This window comes from Canis aureus, chromosome 32 (assembly GCF_053574225.1).
Source record: "Canis aureus isolate CA01 chromosome 32, VMU_Caureus_v.1.0, whole genome shotgun sequence".
Classification (NCBI taxonomy): Eukaryota; Metazoa; Chordata; class Mammalia; order Carnivora; family Canidae; genus Canis; species Canis aureus.
This window is the reverse complement of record NC_135642.1, coordinates 42473900-42492955: the sequence shown is the minus strand read 5'-3', so window position 1 is coordinate 42492955 and position 19056 is coordinate 42473900. Positions and strand designations below refer to the sequence as shown.

Below are 19056 nucleotides of genomic sequence, written 5' to 3'. Positions count from 1 at the left end.
AGGAAGGGAGGCCTGTGTGCCTCCCGGGAGGAAGGCTGGCCCTGCACCGTGGTGACGCCCCAGGAGTTGCTAAGAGGGGGAGGGACATGATGAGATCCGTGTTTTAATTGCCCTCTGTGGAGCTGGAGGACCGCAAGGCCACTACTCCAACAGAGGGGGAGAGGCCCAAGCCAGGGCAGCAGCAGGGTGGGAGGTGCAGGCGGCAGGAGGGGGAGAGAGCAGAGCAGTGGGGACCGCTCGGCCCTGGGGGACCTGTGGGCTCTGAAGGTTCTGGGGGCTCTGGGGAACCTGGAGGCTCTGGGGGTTCTGGGGGCTCTGAAGGTTCTGGGGGCCCTTAGGGGGTCTGGAGGCCCTGGGGGCCCTGGGGAACAGGCTCCTGGTTCCTGACCTATGCAGCTTGCACACCCACTGACAAAGGGCGCAGGTGGGACAGGGGTTGAGGTGGGTGAGGTCCGGGGAGCCTTCACCTCTCTTCTGACTGCTCCCCATTCTGAGAGGAGGCATTATCCTCTCCTTTCTCCTGAGAGAGGGGAGAGGACAGCGGATCCAGGTGCTGATCCCTTCCTTCCCCGTATTCTCCGTGGACCTACTCACGGCCCCCACGCTGCCTAGGCCATCGAACAGCACCACATGGCAAAGGGCACCTGCGCCTTGCCGCTGGCTCGCCTGGTCTCCTCGAGGGCCCCCGGTGTCAGGCAGAGACCTCCGAACATGGCCTCTGAAGCACCAGCTGTGTGGTGACTTGGCATCACATCGCCCCTTCCCTGGCTGCAACCTGATGCCCACGGCCAGTGGCCCAGCAGAGCTTGAGCGCGAGGCCTGCAGCGTGGTGCCCCGAGGGCCCGGCTCCTACCCCCCAGAACGGGAGCGTCCAAAGGGACAGAGCACGGCTCCCCCAAGGTTTGATGGGAGGTGCAGCTTTAAAGCTCCTCCACCCGGCACCTCCCGGGCCGTCCAGGTGACAGGAGGCCAGGACGCCCAGGCTCCCCAGTGCCCCTCATCAGGCTGTGCTGGGCTCGTTCCCAAACTCCCACCTACATCAGAGAAACGGGAGCTGGAAGGGACTGGCTTCCGGCACCTGGGGAGACCTGGTAGAGATGCTAAACCACAGGCGACAAAGCCCCGTCCCGCTAGACCCGAGAGACGACTGTGGAGGGCTGGGGAGAGCCGCGCGCACGGGCTGCTTGTGCCGCACTCAGACTCCGCCGCCTGCGGTCAGTCCTCGGTCCATTTTAAAGACAGGGAGCGACACGGGGTGTTCAGGGGGGCGGGGCTGAGCCGGTCCGAGGAGACCTGTGCCGGCCACGGTGGAGGCGGCTTATGCCACGATGTCTAGGGCGAGGGCACGGAGCCGATTACGGGGCTTCCCGCTAAAGGGCGGCCGCATTAATGAGCCAGCCATGGTCCCAGGGGGTCGGACGAAGGGCTCCTGTCGCTCTGTCAGAGCCGGGGGGTCTGTCATCTGATTAGCAACCCTCTGCTTCCCCTAGGCTGGAAACACCACCTAGCCCTTGGAACCTCGAGACTACATGTAAGGGAGGGGGCCAGCCGGGGCCGTGGGACTCCCTGAGAGTGCCAAGAGCCTCACCTGCGTAGGTGGTGCCATCAATGTCCACGGACATGTTGATGCTCCCGATGCTGCCTGCGGCCAGGTTCAGTGCTGCAGCTGAGGCCTCTGATCGGTCTTCTGCTGGGACGAGGGAGACAGTGGGCCTGGTCAGGTCTCCCGGCACCAGTGTCCTCTCCGAGGCCCTCCCACTTCCCCAGACAGGCCACAGCTGCCCGAGGCCTCCCACTGCTAGACGGCAGCCATATGCGTAAGGTCTGGCACAAGAACCCGGGCTTGCCAATGTTCTCTCGCTTGCTATGTTCTCCTCTGAGCCACTTCTGCCCCCGTGTCCTCTGTTGTCCAAGGAAAGGGATCACAGGCGGCAAGGACCGAGCCAGCTCCTGGCTACACACCGACCCTTGTCACACAATCCAGCAAACCCTGATTCAGCACCCACTACCCATCAGGCTGGGGAACCGGAGATCCGAGGGACGCAGCACTGCCTGAGGACCTGCCTTTCCTCCCCCCACCCCAACCGGGCTAGGACCTCAGGGAGAGGGTCGGCCTGCCCAGCGTGTGGCCCGGCACCTGGCACCCGTTTCACCCTGGCGACCTTGGATTTGCAGAGAGCTGCGTGCGCTGGCACCCAGGCCCTCTGCCTGGCTCACCCCGACTCTGCCCTTTCGTCATGCAGCCAGGAATCCTTCCAGAGGAGCTGCTTTTCTATTAGTGTCTGGCTTGCGCTGGGCCAAGGGCACCGGCCCCGAGAGGGTAAGAGAGCAGAGCTGTGCTGCCAGCGTCCTTCTGCTCCTCACCTGGGGACAGGGCGCAGGGGGTGCGGCCCGCGAATATGCACAGCTCCCTTCACACCTCTTTCCATCACATGCTTAAGTTTGTTCTGAGGTAGAGTCAAGGGTAAGAACGGCAAAGAAAATGTAGGGGGAGGACGGGAGAAAGGAGGAACAAGGGGCACGGAGTGTGGGATTCAGGAGCCGAGGAGGGAGCCGAGGAGGGAGGGCACCTGAGAAACGAGGAGGGAAGATGGCGGCGATGCTGCCAAACTTGTATTTCCTCTTTCCCTGGGTTCCTGAGGGTCACAAGCGGCCTGGCCTGAGGCACTGGCCTCCTCGGAAGCTTGGGAATGGAGGTGCTGCCTTCCGCCCAGAGCCCAGATCTACATCCGGGGAGGCGCTGGGGGCGGGGGGAGGTGAGCCCTTTCATTTAGACAGATCAAAAGGCTGGTGAGGAAGAGAAGCACAGCAGCCGCCCCCAGGGCCTCTGGCTCCTCCTCCTCGAAGGACTCCTCCCTTCTGCTAGAGAACAGGGCACTGCCTGGGGCAATTTTTGGTGAGCTGAGATCCCAGTGGGCACAGAAGCCCCATGTGACTACCTGACCTTGCGACGGTCCTGGGGACCTGCAGGGCCCCCACCCCAGTCCTGGGACGTGACCAGGCCCTTGAGTGGAGCCCAGGTCGACACCCAGCAGGAGGGGAGGCGCTGCCCTGGCCTGGCACTCACCCCTGCCGTTGATCCTGATCTTCATGGGCAGCTGCCGCGCCATGCTGAACAGGCTGCGCTGGAAGGCCTGCTGTACCAGGCGCTGCTCCTCCTCGGACAGCCTGGACGCCTTCTTCTCAGGGGGCTCCCCCGCCTCCAGCCGCTCCCGCAGCTGCTCCAGCGTGGCCGTCCGGGTACCGGCCTGCTGGCCTGCCAAGGTCACGGGCACAGCCAGGCGATTTGGCACAGGCACCGTCGTCACTGGGACTCCATCACCTGGCAAAGGCACCAGAGCTGGACCAAGCGTCCCACCTGACACTGGCCCCACCGTGCCCTTCCCTGCCCACCCTCCTCCCTGCTGGGCCCTGCAGACCTTTCCTGAGAGTGCTTGCTGGGGATATCCGAGGGCTGCTGGCATTGGCGCCACTGCTGGAACCCAGCCCGAGGATGGGGAAGCGGATCTTGGGTGGGGAGAGGAGGGCAGGCGCCCCGGCAGTGGCAGCAGCGGCAGCAGCAGGTGAGTAGCCAAGGAGGGAGGAGCTGTAGCTGGGCCGCCGGCCCTCCCTCCGGTTGCCGTCGATGGCTGCCTGGAGCTCGGCTGGGGAGCTCAAGGCTTTCTTCTCACACTCATAGGCATAGAGATACTTCATGTACCTGGAGGGAAGGAAGGGAGGGAGGAGAATAATCCAGAATGGTACCAGAGACCACCCAGTTTAAGCTCATGGGTCTCCGTGGGGCAGGCCTCTGGGACATAGGATCAGTTGGTAGAAGAGAGAGATCAGGGCCCTGGGGTGCCCTGGCCCAGGCCTGTCGAGCTGCTACTCAACACCGCAGCAAACTCTGCTCCAACCGGAGGTACCATTCTTTTTATTTTTTTATTTTAAGATTTTATTTATTTATTCATGAGAAACAACGAGAGAGAGAGAGAGAGAGAGAGAGAGAGAAGCAGAGACACAGGCAGAGAGAGAAGCAGGCTCCATGCAGGGAGCCCGACACGGGACTCAATCCCGGGACCCCAGGATCACACCCTGGGCCCAAGGCGGCACTAAACCGCTGAGCCACCCAGGCTGCCCTGGAGGTACCATTCATTAAGAGAAATAAAGACCATCTTCACTCATGTTTTGGGTTTGTTTTGGCAGCGTTTTAGGGGTCATTTAGAAATGCTTTGCAATGTCTTCCTGGCTCCTGGATGCCCTAACCATCCTGAGCCAGGCTGGTCCGAGAGGAACAACCTCTCCACAGGCTGTAGGTGAGCGGACCTATGGTGCCATCCCTCGTTGCATCCCACGTCCCAAGAAACAATTCTCTACCCAAGAAGCCTGACAGAAGGACTGCTGTACTGATTACAGTTCCGAAGATAAAACCCTTCTACTTTTTAACAAGGCTGTGACAGCTGCCTGCCTGATGCCCCTCTGTATGCTCCAGAGTGTGACACCCAGTGTGTTCCAAAGGACAGATTCCCCTCTGCTCCTCACTCTCTGATGCTACTCCTGGTTCTCCTGCTCCTATTAGCCTCATAATTAACTCAGAGGATTACAAAAACAGGTCCCAAATCCCAGGTCCTGTTGCCGGGCATGCTGAGTGTCAGGTAGGAAGAGCTAGGCTCAGGGTGGACGTGCCATGTGGGAGACACTGCCCTGGAAAGAGCGGCGATGGGGCCGGAGGGCCAGCGGCGAATCTGAGCTCTGTCACTGCCAGCTGGTAGATCAAACCATTTAACCTCTAAGACTCGGTTTCTGTTTTCTGAAAAACGGGATGGCACCTACCTCCCAGGGTTGATGGCGAGGTCTGCAAGAAACAGAATGGCAAAGGAGCCTAGGGAGGCACTTGGGAAATGGCGGCTCTCGTGATCACAGAAAGGGATGCATCTCAGCAAGTTCCTGGCTGCGTCGGGAATCCTCATCCTGCCCACTGTACAGTGGAATTTCCTTCCTTCCCCTCGTCTAGGTTAACGCATTCCCTTTCTCCCAGCCTCAGCTTCCTTCCCCCAGGGCCCTGGCCACTCACTGGGTCCTCAGGGTAAAGGCGGCGCTGGTGATCGACGTGGGCAGGTTCAGGCCTTTGGTGATCTCCCGCCAGATCTTCTTGTTGATGATCTCCACCAGGCCTCCCTTCTCTGTCACCAGCTTATACAGCATATACAGGTCCAGGATCTGCTTGGCCATGATGGGGATTCGGTTGATGGGGGTCCCTGTGATTGTCCAAATAGAGAAACAGAGGGTTGTGTCATCAAGCAGAGAAGAAGACGTATGCACGCGCCCAGCTTTTGCTGAGTTGGAAATACATTCGTGAGTCTGCTTTCATCTGACTCAAGCTCCCAAAGCTCGAAGCTATCAGACTTGCTGCCAGTTCTCCTTGGGATGAGCAGAAAGACCGGTCCAACTCACAGGCCCTGTGGTCCTGCTTAAAGCATTAGCCTCCCTGGGCCTGTCTTCCCCTCGGTAAATGAGGGCTGCGCTAGATGGCTTCAGAGCTGTGCTGTGCTGGGTCTGGCTAGCAGGACGAGCCCAGATTCTTTCCTAATGATGTGGCAACTCACACTCCTCTGGGGCCTTCAGAAGCCACTCAAGCCGCCCACCACCCACCTGCACTGCTCCCGGGGCCGTCATCTGTATCTCTAGGTGCACTTTTTAACAGTGTTTTCATTTGCATACCGCCTGCTTCCTTCTCTCCTGCGGCAGGCAGGGCACAGCAATGTTTTCTCTCCTGTGTCCCCACCAAGTCAAAGGAGCTGCTGGACACACACATCTCCAGGGGGATGAAAAGCTACTGAACGACTCTCTCCCCACTAATCACTCCACCCCTCCCTGGCCTCTGACAGAGGGAGGGTCACAGCAGCTTCCGCCACTGGCCCCGAAGGGAAGTGAGAGGAGCCGGGGACTTGATTAGGAAGCCTGGCACCAGGCAGGAAGGCCCGCTAATGAGCACCAGGGGACGGCAGGGAGGGCGGGCCTGGGGTCCTTTCACAGGCCGCTGGGATGCTCGGCGGGAGGCGTGATGGATGACTGTCATTTGGCAGCCTCAGGATTAATGATCTGGAGGTCAGAGGGGAGAATTCCACAGGGAAGGGTCACCGTCCGGGGCAGGGTATGAGACTTGTTGCCTTTTGATGGCAAACTCCTTTTACTGTACACAGGCTGCTCTCCTCTGCCTCGGCCCCCTCCCACCGCCCCAGACACGCCGAGGCCTCGCTGGCTGCCTGCTGGATGGTAAACCAGCTGGATTTTCCAGAAGCGCTGTTTGTTGCAACTCCTTCTGCTTCTTTCCCCTCAAGAAATGGTATTTTCTTCACAGCCCTGAACTGCTGGCCTCATCAACTCTTTCACAGGGTAATTCGAGAGAATGGAGCAGAGGGTCCCATGAAGAAGAGCGAGCAGCATGAACATGGGGGCGATGTGTGGCAGCACCAGGCCTCTTTCCTAAGTGTGAGGCGGGGCCAGGAGGTCTTCGAGAACCTCATCTTGGTCAGCTGGTCCTTGGAGGGTCAAAGATGAATGGGTCCCAGTGCTAGATCCAAAGATTCACAGGTGAAACTTCAGAGGACTGTGGGTACACTGTCAATACACACAGCCCGTGTTGGTCAACTTTTCCTCCCTGTGCTGCTCTGGACAGTCAACCTGATTGCTGACACAGACAGGAGGGTCTGGTACAGCAGAACTGCTCTAAGGGCCACCTCCTTCTGGAGGCCTGTCTACTCGAGCACACTCACAGCCCAGGCCAGTTCACATCCTCATGGCGTCACCTGGAGACTCTAGAAGGCCCACTCTCAAGGACCCCTCCCATTTCCAGAAGCTTCCGGGACATCTTTACGATGACCCGTTCACTTCCAAGTCAGAATATTCACACTAAGCTCATCCTTATCCCAAAAGCCAGCCCCTCCATTCTCACCACTTCCTCTTCTTCCAGTGACACCACCATACTCTGAGGTATGAGGCACTGGCTCCTCTTTTCTCCCCTGTTGGCCACCTTGAGGTTGTTAGGAGGCTTCACTGATTCTTCCTTGGAGGCGCCTCTCAAATGTGTACTCCGTTCCAGCCCAGAGGCCTCTTACCCCCGTGCAGCACTGCACACCGCTGCCACCCTGGCACTCGCTTCCTTGTTCAACACCCACGGATCCTGATGCCTCCCCAGTCTCGCCACCCGGGTCACCAACACCCCTGGAGACACTGCCTAGGAGGTATTCCAAGCATCCCCACAACGCACTCTCACTCTTCAGCTGCCTCTCGTCACGCCCATCCCCAGCCTAACACGACCTGCCTCTGCTTAAATCCTCTCCGTGCTGGGCTTCAGGAAGAATCTGTTAACTATCCCCGTTCGGAGGGATTTCTTCTCTCTCAGAATTCCTATTATAAGCCCTACAAATTCAGCAGGTGAAAGGTCTCTAATCGTTTCATGTATGTCCTCCAGGTATCCCAGGAGGACTCTGAGCTCTGTGAAGGCAGAGACAGACTGTTTCTCCTTCACTAGGTCTTAAATATTAGAGTGTTTAATAGGTTAAACTGCCGTGCAGATGGGGAAAAAACATGTTTCTCAGAGTCAAAACAACCAGCTATGGGTCACCCAACAGGGACCGTCAGATGCACTTCTGTCATGTGGTGTGCCTGCCAGACCCGTCGCCAACATCACCTGTCTGATGGCAACAGCCCCAAGCAGTCACCCTCTCTTCCCAGACCTCAGCAGGTTCGTTAGGGTCATGACCCTTGGTAAACAGCCTGGGGAAAGGAGGTCCAGGGTGCCTAAGCTCTTTGTGTCCAGGTCCCATGAAAAGCAGACAAGCAGCAGCAGAATGGTTGGAGGCTGGGGCGCCTGGGGACAAAGAATCTATGACCGCACTCAGCGGGGTGGAAGGGAAGGGGATGTAGGGGTAAAAGTGCAGAACGTGGCTGGGTCTGCGCTGTCCATGAACAGGCGCAGCTGAGTGTATAAGCACCAGGCAGGGGACTTGCCCAGGTGATGGGGCACCATTCTCCAGAACAGTCGCCTTGGGGAACAAGCTACGCTGTGGTTTTGGAAATCCATTTGCAAATGGCCTTCTGAGTCGGCACTATTTTCATCGGGATCTCCAATGGTGGTAGATCTTCAAACATAAAAGGTGTGTTTTACATTTAGAAATGGTCATTCATGGAGGCAAGCCAGGACAATAGAAGTGCCCAGGCCATTTAGCACCTCTGGGGGAAACCACAGGTCTGGGGTACACTGGCACCTGGTGGTGGTGGTCTGCTCTGCACAGAGCACCTGCTCTGTGGTCTGGCCAGGTACCCTGGTTCAGAGTTCAGTGGATAAGAGGACATGCTCTTCCCAGAGTCTGGCCCTCTGTGAAACTACTAAAAATAGCTCCCAGGGCAGGAAGCCCCCGGGTACTGTCAGAAACAAAGCCAAGACCATCCTGAGCGCTAGCTCTAGATGACCGTATGGTTTTCTCACATTATCCAGACAATCCAGACACAAAACCTGCCCTGGCTTCGATTCTTCTAACAACCAAGAGGCTGGATGTTCAGGCCGGTCTGTCTCTGCATCTGCTCTGTGCCTAACGGACCTGGCAGCCGTCCCCTTGTCCCAAGGAGACTCCGCGACAAAGAGAAGGGAGGCCTTTTAGCTGAGTTTACCTTCTGAACAAGAAAGAGAACCAACAGACCATACTGGGGGGTGGGAATGGGGATTGACATATTCAGGTCTCAGTTTCCCCATCTGTGAAATGAGTAATTTGAACTAGATGACTTTCAGTCCCATGAGTCTAAGAATAAACCTTTAAACAAAAATTGAGGGACGCCTGGGTGGCTCAGTGATTGGACGTTGGCCTTTGATCCTGGAGTCCCAGGATCGAGTCCCACGTCAGGCTCCCTGCGAGGAGCCTGCTTCTCCCTCGGCCCGTGTCTCTGCCTCTCTCTCTCATGAATAAATAAATAAAATCTTTAAAAAAACCTGATAGTTGTGATTATTACCGAAGGGAGGGTGACTTGTCTTTAGGAGCGTGCCTGAATTATGGATAATGTTGCCAAGTGACCTTGAGATGGAAAGGTTTAGGAACCTGTCCTAGGAAGGCCCTTGTGTGACCATGGACCAGATCCATACACTCTCTGCCCAACCTTGCAGGAAAGAGGGGCGTCTCTGGCCTGCTCTCTCTGGACTAGATTCTATCTTCCTCTAAGGAGGCTCCTCATCTGAGAGGTGATAGGTCTCTGTTCACCATAAGTCGAAAAGCAACCTGCGAAGAACCAGGAAGGAGGCAAGCAGCCACTGCAGAGAGCGCTCTGGGGTCACAGTGTGATGCTGTGTTCTCCCATGGGCTGAGTCTCCGCCCCCCTCACCCCTCCCAGGGGGGCCTGAGCACCCAGTGGGGAAGCCTGTGTCCTGTCAGTCACTGCTATCAAAGCAGGAGCTGGGATTGAGGGTAATTAATCATGCTCCCTCTGACAGGAATCCAGGGCCTTATCTGTACCCCAAGAAATGCCGCTGGTCTCCAGTTCCCTCCTCAATAAAGGAGACTGACAGATCCAACAAAAGGGCCCTTATCAGATTTCAGCCAGGAGCCTGAGGCAGCCTGAAGGACGGTGTAGAAAAGACTTTTATGAGGGCCCTGGGCCCAGCATGGACCCAGCTCTGCTGTGGGGCTCCAGGGGCTTTAACCCTTGGGTGGTGGGAATGCTGCTGGGCGCTGGCACCAGTGAAGGCCAAAGCTGTCATCAGAAGCTTCCAGCCAGGGGGAGCCAAACAAACAAAAAAAAATCCTGTTCCTTGGCACTTTGCTCTCCTTCCTGCCACTCAGACCGCGGAGCCAGAGTTAGGGGTGGGGTGAGGGCAGGCGAAGGAGATGGCCTCTTTGGGCACTGGAGACAAAGATGGGAGGTGGCAGGAGTGTTGGAGGGAGGGCCACTTCCTCCCCACCACAGAGAATGGGACCATTCCAATGACAACCAGATGCAATCGGGGGCAGGGACCCCAGACAGTCACATGGCTGCCTTCCTGCCCACTGATGAGGGGTGAGGGCCCTGGACCCAGGACGTGGCCCTGCCCAGGACGCTCGCTGCTTTTTCCTAGCTTTAAAAAAGATCATTAATCATTTCCATGGCCTGTCAAGAGAGCTGGGCAGCTGAGCAGAGAGCCTAGAAGCATTAGGACCCATGGTAAGTAGGGACTGTGCACAGGCAGACAGACAGGCTTCCTGCTCTTCCTTGCGCATTAATTCTTGCCCTGCTCTGGTCCTGCTGCCCAGGAACAGGCAAAGAAATGACGGGTGATTTTCCTCCTAACTTGTTTACGTAGAAAATACTGCATACTAGGAAACTGTGCAGCCGCGTCTGGCAGCGTGCAGTTCGACGTGTAGCTGACTGTTCCACAAAGCGGAGCGGAGGCAAGATGCACAAATATCCCAATTCTGCACGGACCGGTGTCCTGGAGGCCTCTACCTCTGATTTCCCACTGATAACAGACACATACTACAGTACACCAACCTGAAGTATACAGCTCGCTGGAGTTTCACTTCTGTGTACACCCCTGTAACCATTCCTCAGCTCAAAATACAGAACATTTCCAGCACCCCAGGAAATTCTCACGGTCCTTCCCACTCAATATACATCCTCCACCTCTTCCCTCCTAGGAGGCAGCCATTATCCTGACCTGCTTTTCTTCAACTTTGGATACATGTAATCATGTAGTCTATACTCTTGTGTCTGGCTTCTTTTGTTCAACATGAGGTCTCTGAGAGCCCTCCGCTGTGTACGGCCTTTTTTACTGCTCTGCCGTATTCCAGTCTAGGACTGTGCCACCCTTTATTTGTCCATTCTATCGCTGATGGCCGCTGGGGTTCTTTCCGGAGTTCTGGATCGAATCTGAATACTTTGAGAGGTCTTTCAGTGAGCGCAGCACTCATTTCTGTTGGGTATACACCTAGGAGTGGAGTTGCTGGGTAACAGGGCCGGCACATATTTAGCTGTAGCAAATGCTACCACGTACATTTCCAAAGTGCTTATGCCCATTTATATTCCTAGCAGCCATTCTTGGGAGTACTGCACATACCAGCTTGAGAGGTTCACCTTCAACTCCTCACTCTTTTTAATATTGTAGCTCAGACTAACTGCTTTAGGTGAAGGTCAGTGTGATGCTGTGTTCTCCCATGGCTTTATAATCAGGGTGAGGGCTGTGCAGGCTCCTTCCTTAAGAACTGTGTTCAGAGAAGCTGGCCAAGGAGTCAGAAGGAGGTGGACCATCGGGTCTTCTCTGCTTTGACTGTGGCTGATTCAACAGACCTGGCTGGTGTCTCCAAGAGAGGGGGCAGAAAGTTGGCTGGGGAAAGGCAACAACTCAAGGGCTTTTTGGCCTAGACACTGCATAGCTGCCCTTCATTGCCGATCCGTGCCTCTAGCTTCTCAAGACTCAGTAGACTTTCCCACAGGATAAGTGGACCAAACTCTTGCTCTATACTTTTCCTGCACCAACCCTTGGATGACATACCAAGTATTAGTTCACTTGGAAAAAAGAAGGCAAAACTATCAACTCCATTTTATCAAATACTAAAAGTATCAATTAAAAATTTGAAGGGGGGGGCAGCCCTGGTGGTGCAGCGGTTTAGCGCTGCCTGCAGCCTGGGGTGTGATCCTGGAGACCTGGGATTGAGTCCCATGTCGGGCTCCCTGCATGGAGCCTGCTTCTTCCTCTGCCTGTGTCTCTGCCTCTCTCTCTCTCTCTCTCTCTCTGAATAAATAAACAAATCTTTAAAAACAAAAATTTGAAGGGGAAGAGGCTGAATTTAATGACAAAAGTGGGCTTTTCAATTTAACCACGCCGTCCAAAAACCAGGATCTCTTCCCATTATTGCAGATAACTGAGTAGATAGAGAGCATTAAATGACTACTGTAAGTGGAAAAAAGAAACAAGCAGTATATCAATAGTAGTTGGAACACCTGGGGGGGCGAAAAAGATTGGGCCTCAAACAAAGGCTAATTGTGAGACAAAGATTTGCATTTTACATTTTCATCTGGGGATAAAATTAGAAAATGAAGCCCCAAAGCCTATTTCATCTGACAAAGACAACATATTTTAGTCTATCAGGAAGACCGTCCACGGCACAGACCATTTTACTGCAAGATACAAAGAATATATGAGAAACTGCCTCCACCAAAAGGCAAAGCAATATATGTCATGAACATTTCCTTGCCTGAGATGGATAGATAAGCACACAACAGAAGGAAAAACACTCAAATTGCACTTTGAGGCAGACCAAACCCTTTTCCCACAGTAAATTCTTTGTATATACACATCAAAAACAGATTCAACAATCCATTTGGGAAAACCAAGGTCAGTTTGCAGCCTTGAACAGACCTAGTGGGGGATGGAGGGCAGTTCTCTGGGTGAGGTCTTGACAAAACGTGTCCTCTATGTGACTAGAGCAGTTCTTTCACCTGGTGTGTCCAGCTCGGGCAGGGAGAGGAGAGTCTTGTTCGTGGGTGCTCTGGGTGCGTGCATGATGGACCAGGGCTTCCGTCTCCTGTGCCCCCCACCCCCATCGCATCCTGCCTTAACAGATGGCAGCCTCCGTGCTACTGTGAATTGTCACATCTGCCCTTCCCTGAGAGATGGGCCATCTCTTGAGATGAAGACTCCTCTTGCATGAATAGTTCTACATCTGTGTTAACTGCCCTACTGTCAGACCCTACCAGACGCCCTACTGTGGAGACCAGCCAGCATTCTCTGTGAGGCTCAGAAGGCTGAAGGAGAGAGCAGGCCTGCCCACTGCCCGGGCAGGAAGTGAGAGCTGCTGGCGCTAGGGACCATGCTTTTTGAGCGCAGGAGAGGGAAGGAGCCCTGGCCTGGGTGTTAGGGGACAAGTGTTAAATGGGCTCTGTGGCCTTAGGCAAGTCACTTAACCTGGTGACCTTTGCTTTCTCTACCCCTTAGAGCTGGCGCTGTGGGGAGCAGATCAAAAAATGGGTTGAAAGGGTTCTATAAAGTACACAGGATAGTAAAAATAAGAGCAAAATTATTCTCTTCCTCCTCTTTGATGACCTATTTTTCTCTGTTTCACGGCGTAGGGAACAAGAAAACAAGCTTTTCTTCCTCACTGCTGAAGAATCGAATTGTTTATAAGCCTCTGCTTATCAAACTTCCATATCAGTCCCCCTCTGGCCTATCTAGAGATCCCCCTGGAAAATCTATCATGGAATGATCTCTCAGTAACCACCCACAGTCAGTTCAATTAGCCAGAGAATTTTATTTACAACAGTTTGGCTTTATTTTTGGCAAGGAAACACGTGTGGATTTTCTACACACACACACACACACACACACACACACACACACGCCTGCGTGTGCATGCAACCAAAGGTTAAGCAAGAAGGAGCATCAGAACTCTGAAATCTAACCAGTCTTTCTAGAGAAACACAGGTGGGGGGCAGAATCAAAGGCAACTTGTTTACTTCAATTTGGTTTAGGCAAGGGAAGGTGAGAATCACTTGGTCTTGGAGGTTCTTGGTATAGTTTTACACAACTGTTTTGCGAGAAAATTGCTAAAGGGGCTTTTCTTCTCTTTTTGGTCACTGAGGGTGGCTCATTATCTGTTGACAGCAAAAAGACAGAATCATGGACATAATACAGAACACAGAACTTGGAAGAAACTTCCAGATTAACTCTAAATGAACCCTCTCATTTTACATATCAGGAACCTGTGGCCTCCAGAGGGAGAAGGGTTTGCTCCAGATCATGGAGATGGGTGGGATGTGACCCTGGCTTTGCGCTCAGCCTCCAGCTTCCCGAGGCAGGCAGGAGACAGCGAGCCCGATGGGGGAGGGGTCATCAGGGTGCAAGTCACCCTGGTCTGGCCCAGAAACCAAGGTGCCTGGAGCCGAAAGGCCCATCTGTTGTAGTCCATTCACTCAAATGCGTTAACAAGCGAAGGAGACCCCGCCCAAAGCAGCGGTCGCAGCCAGGCCCCTCTCCCGGGGACTGCCTGTATCACCTGCAGCTGTGGTCACTGGGGGGGCCCGCCGGGCCCTGCCTCCCGGGGAGTCCCATCCCTGTCCTCTGTGGTGCAGCCTGCAGTGTCAGAGCTGCCCAGCCCCACCCCTGGCCCAGGCAGGAGTCACCAGGCCTTTGAGACCCAGGCCATTTTCAGTGGTGCCTGTGAAATCTAAGTTTCTCTTCCTGTTAGCTCTGGTGGAAGAGTCGTTGGCCTGCTGCCGGCCTCTCTGAGGCTTTTCCTCAGCCCCAACTGACAATATCTGGCTCCTGAGTGCCCCGGATGCTCCGATTTGGGAGTGATGAATCAGTCACAATTGTCCCGGGGCCCTCGGTCTCACCACTGCGTGAAGCGTGAAAAGGACAAGCTTCACGTCAGTGAGGCTGGGCTCTGTGCCCCCACCGCCCTCCTGGCCGCCCCCTCGACTTCCCACTGGCAGATGCGAGCCAGGGAGATCACCGGGAGTTTTTTTTTTTTTTTTTTTCCACCGGGAGTTTAAAGGACAACCTCCACTCTGTCTCTGCCTCACTCTCCCCTCTCTCCCCACAATACAAACTGCTTGCCACAGTGAGCCTCCTGAAGGCCCAGCTCTGGCCACGCTCTCTATGTTCTACGTCCATAGACCAAAGTACTAACGTCTCGGCCAAATAAGGCCTGTCACCGTGTGCTGCCAGCTGACTCAGGGCACAGACGAGGGTCCTTCCAGCTGTGCCTGGGCCATGGGCACGACCACGCTTCTGCCTCTGCCTGTGTGGGTCCTCCACTCCCATTACCTCCTATCCCAGGGAGGCCTCCCCGGCACTCCAGACCGGGACACGGTCCCAGCACCCACTCCTCTGGTACTCAGACACAGGAGGGGCGCTTGTGATACTGCCCAGGACAGGCCCCTGCCGCCCTCGGGTACTGCTACCTGAATGGAGGTAAGAGGAGGATTTCCATAAAAAGTATCTCTACAAACGAAGTTTTAGATCTTTACCTTCTTTCTCATCCTTTTATAGTAGTGGTTCTCAACGGCGGGGGTGGGGGTTTGGGGATACTTTTGTCCCCCAGGGGACATTTACACTATCTAGAGATATTTTTGGTTATCATGAAGGGGGGGTGCCCCCTACAACAAAGGACTGTCCGGTCCCCAAAGTAAATATGTTGAGGCTGAGAAACCTTGTATTTGGGTAACTAACAAGTAGCAAAATGGATTCCTTTGTTTCTCTGGGTGATGCCAGCAAACAGTGAAATACCTAACATAAGTGCTGAGGACAGAAGAAAATTTGTTCAGCCTGAATCACCATGAACTGATATGATCAAAGGATGTCACTTACTCCTGCTTTGGAGTCACTCAGAAACATACTTGATGGCAGTCTAGCAGTGGCTCCCCACCCCCCGCCACTCTACAGTGGTGGGCTTCTCAGCACACACACTGCTTTTTGCTGCCGACTTCCAATTACAGGATGGTTACCTACACGGGGGCAGCTCAGCCTCCCCGCACAGGGCCTGCTGAGTAAGGGACACCTATAGGACTGTTCCCACAGACAACACCTCTTGAGCACCCCCTTGTCTGGCCCTGTGCTAGCACTGGGAACACAAAAATATGATAAAGTGGCTGTCCTCAAGGAGCTCCTAGTCTAGTGGGGACACAGAGTAGTAAACAAATAATTTCCGATACTGACTCCTGGCTAGGCCAATCTAACTTCCGTTTCCCTTTAAAAAGTCCTTTTGGGGAGGGAGACAATAACATAGAAAATAAAGCAGTGGAACCACATCGCTGATTAAAATCTATATTGCTATGGCAGCCCCTCTGAGACGAGATCAGCTCCTGGGTTTGCACCAGCTGGGCTTGTGGAGCTTGTAAATAATTAAAAGGTAATTGGAAGGGAGACCAAAGTATTAAGTGGATTTTTCACTCTCAGGGCAACCAGGGAGTTTCATTGCTGCCAGTCACATTATCTTTCAGGATTATATTCTTGTTCTCTACCGACACACGCAGCTCCAGATAGCAGTTGGAGGAGTAAACTAATTAGGCTGCTTAGACTGCTTTGAGAGGCCTGGAGATGGGAGGACACTGAGACTCAAAACTTTGTCTTTGTAAGCAAACCAGCAGTAATGGGCAGGCTACTGGGACAGCAATGAGGCTTTAGACGGTAAAGGAAGGGGGGGAGGAGAGAAAGGAGTTAACACAGAATAGTACCTGCTGGGGGCTGCCATTATAGCTCAGCCTAAGATAGAGAATTTCATTCCCAGGTCTCAGTAAAGCTGCTGATGCATAAAACCAAGGGATGCATGATCAGACATAAGCTGGATCCCAGGCAAGAGGCTGGTGGGAATAGCTCTCTCGTGCGGCTTTGTCCTGAGGGTGATGAAGGTGGAGCTACGCAGGTTGCTGAGGACCTTCTCCTAGAAAGGCTGGGTTTCTGGCCATGCTTCCTGAGGGGTGACCTGGCTGGTGAACCCACTGCTGTGACAGGATGTAAAGCCAGGAAGTTAAGTCACTGGGCTCAAGACTCAGTCACGCCAGTGTCCAAAGTGGACACGTCTGGGGAAGTGGGGTGGGAGTGAGAAGGAGAGATGGACAGAGAAGTGGGAAGACGCAGATGTCCATGTAACCTACAACAATTTAACTGCAGAAAAAAAAAAAAAAAAAAATAACTGCAGGAATGCCCCAACCAAGCCAGTGGGTGCAAAAATCAAAGAGCCAATGGATAAAAGAGGCTTTCCTTTTCATGGATCCTTTCAGACCCTCTCAACAAATCCTGAGGGACCTCTATTCTTTTATTGGCCTTTGTCAGTCTCTGTAAGACTAGGTACATCAACAGAAAACCCCACATACTAGTTTAGGTGGTTATGTCCAAGGTTGCTAGAAGGCTATGGAGAAAGTATATTTGAATTTGAAATACCTCCACAGAACAGTTAAATAGAAGAGAGCGTCACAAACAAGGCAAGACCAAATTTGGATGCATCACTCCACTCATTTTCTGCCCAGGTCCTCTCTGCCCATTTCGATCTCATTGTCTGCCAATTACTCTGCTAAGGCCAGAACCAGTTGGCAGGAAGCGCCTCTTGTTCTCCTGGGCTAAGATGCTGGCACTCTGCAGTGAGGATGGCTAACAGTGACTTGCACACAGTAGGCACTCAATATTCACCGAGTTGAAAAAACTGAGTAGACTGCACACTCACCCCTCTTCTGCATAAAGATGAAGAGGTCATCCAGGAACTCTTTCCTTTCCGGATCACCGTCCAGTTCATACAGCTGCAGTCCCGGTCCCCCCAGAAAAAAAAAAAAAAAACAAACACAATGAAAAATTCCATCTAATGCAGGAAGTCTTACACTAGACATACACAACCATCTCTGTATCTCTCTGTATGACTGCAAATGTGACTCACAGACCACTCCTGTCCTTATTCCTTGGGGGGGGGGGTGTGTGGATAGATACAACACCCCATGGCAGCACTGCCCCTTTTGTTATCACAGAGGAAACATTACAGACCTTGGCAAAATCTCTAGAGATCTCTCTTCCCCGGCCTCCATCTGCATCATCACTCCAGGTCAAACCACCGTTCTGAAGGGGAACAAAGCACAGAGTTCAGAAGGGAATAGACAGAGCGGCAGAGGGCAAGGCAATCATTCAGGGCAAAGATGAAGACCCTCAGCAACTGGGCTATCCTAGCTTAGTCTACCCCCTCTGCCCCTCCAACAGGGACATCTTTTGCTTTCAGTTACGGTTCCAAAGTAAATGGGAGTCAGGTGGAAAAATCACGCCCATTTGTTGGAAGAGGGCAGGTGTTACTTATCCTTGATAATCCTGGAAGAGGAGGACACAAAGGCCCAACTTTCTGAGAAGCTGCTCATCCCTAGCTGATCTTCCAGAAGCCATTACTGTGAGATGTACCACTTTTCTTCAGGTTCTGTATGGTATATGTGTTTGTATGATTTTTACGGAGTGTTTGTATACTATACAGAGTGTTATAAAGACACTGAGCCCAGCTTCCCTCATGACCCTATAAGTGGAAGGTAAAGGGTAGGAGGGAGCAGGACGCAGGTCCTGAAGTTCTGGCCTCTCAGCCAAGCCCCACTGCTAGAAGCCATTAAGTCTAGTGATATGAGGGCTCTCAGAGCTTGACATTATTCCCAAGGTACAGAGATTGTGCCACTAGGGTGAAATCCATTTCCATTAGAGAAATAATGAAAACCGAATCCTAATTTGATTGATTAGGTTAAACCAACACCATACAGTCAAACAGGAGAAAATGGCAAATATGCCTTTGTTTATGTTCTTGGGACCCGCTTCCTGCCTATATTCAGTTGGGTTAACTCTTACTCCTCAAATTAGGCAACATCTTCCGGGGGAGGCCTTCCCTTCACTCTCAGCCGCACTTAGTACTCTGGAAGCAGTCTCTGTACGTTTCAAGTTTAGAATTTAACGTCTTTTGGAATTATCTATCTTCCTCACCACATTGTCAGCTCCTTAAGAATAAAAGTTTCTCATTCATCTTTGTACCTCCAACATACAGCACACTGCCTGGCACTTAATACACCCCAGTGAATGCTTGATGAACTATAATCATTGCTAAAAGTTAGTAATGGGACATTTGAATCACCTCTTCTAAAAATATACACATGTACTGTACAGAAGAGTCCAAAAGGCCCTTCACTAGTGGGGAATATGAACAGTAGACGTCTGCTATTCACTTATGCCACACTGGTCAACAGAGGACCCAGTGGATGGGACTGGATGCACCGAGCCTGTCACTCTCTCAGTTCACACACCCTCCCCCCAAGACAGGCACATGTGCAAGTACTGGGGTGTACGTATGGTTGGGGAGGGACATCTGGAGATGGGGAAAAGAGGTTTCTTGGGAGGACATTCTTTGTATTGCAAAGGGGTCGTGTTGTAAAACCTCGTCCATAAATACAAAAGCCTGGTCCAATTCCCTTCTTTCCTATCTCCCCCTCTAATCAAGCTTGCCTGAAAGCAAGAGGTATTATTCAGTTATATTTTGGGACTATACTTTGCTTCCCCTACTCAAAGAGTGCTCTGAAATGTAGACCTACTTTCTGATAGGAGCA

At 53.3% G+C, this 19056-nt stretch overlaps 1 protein-coding gene across 16 annotated transcripts in view; it reads right to left on the bottom strand.

Moving 5' to 3' along the window:
* The window catches only part of ARID3B (AT-rich interaction domain 3B), a 54288-nt gene that overhangs the window by 2832 nt on the left and 32400 nt on the right, over positions 1-19056 (bottom strand). For 14 of the 16 annotated variants that reach the window (XR_013370571.1, XR_013370570.1, XM_077881874.1 and 11 more), the window contains 6 exons: positions 17477-17548; positions 17166-17238; positions 5054-5237; positions 3420-3700; positions 3068-3322; positions 1589-1690 (listed from right to left, as the gene is read on the bottom strand). Coding sequence is in view for 14 of the 16 variants with exons in the window: in XM_077881874.1 (XP_077738000.1) it covers positions 1589-1690; positions 3068-3322; positions 3420-3700; positions 5054-5237; positions 17166-17238; positions 17477-17548 (967 nt within the window). In the remaining 2 variants the exon portion in view is untranslated. The remainder of the gene's footprint in view (positions 1-1588; positions 1691-3067; positions 3323-3419; positions 3701-5053; positions 5238-17165; positions 17239-17476; positions 17549-19056) is intronic. The other 2 variants (XM_077881880.1, XM_077881888.1) reach the window with 1 other exon arrangement.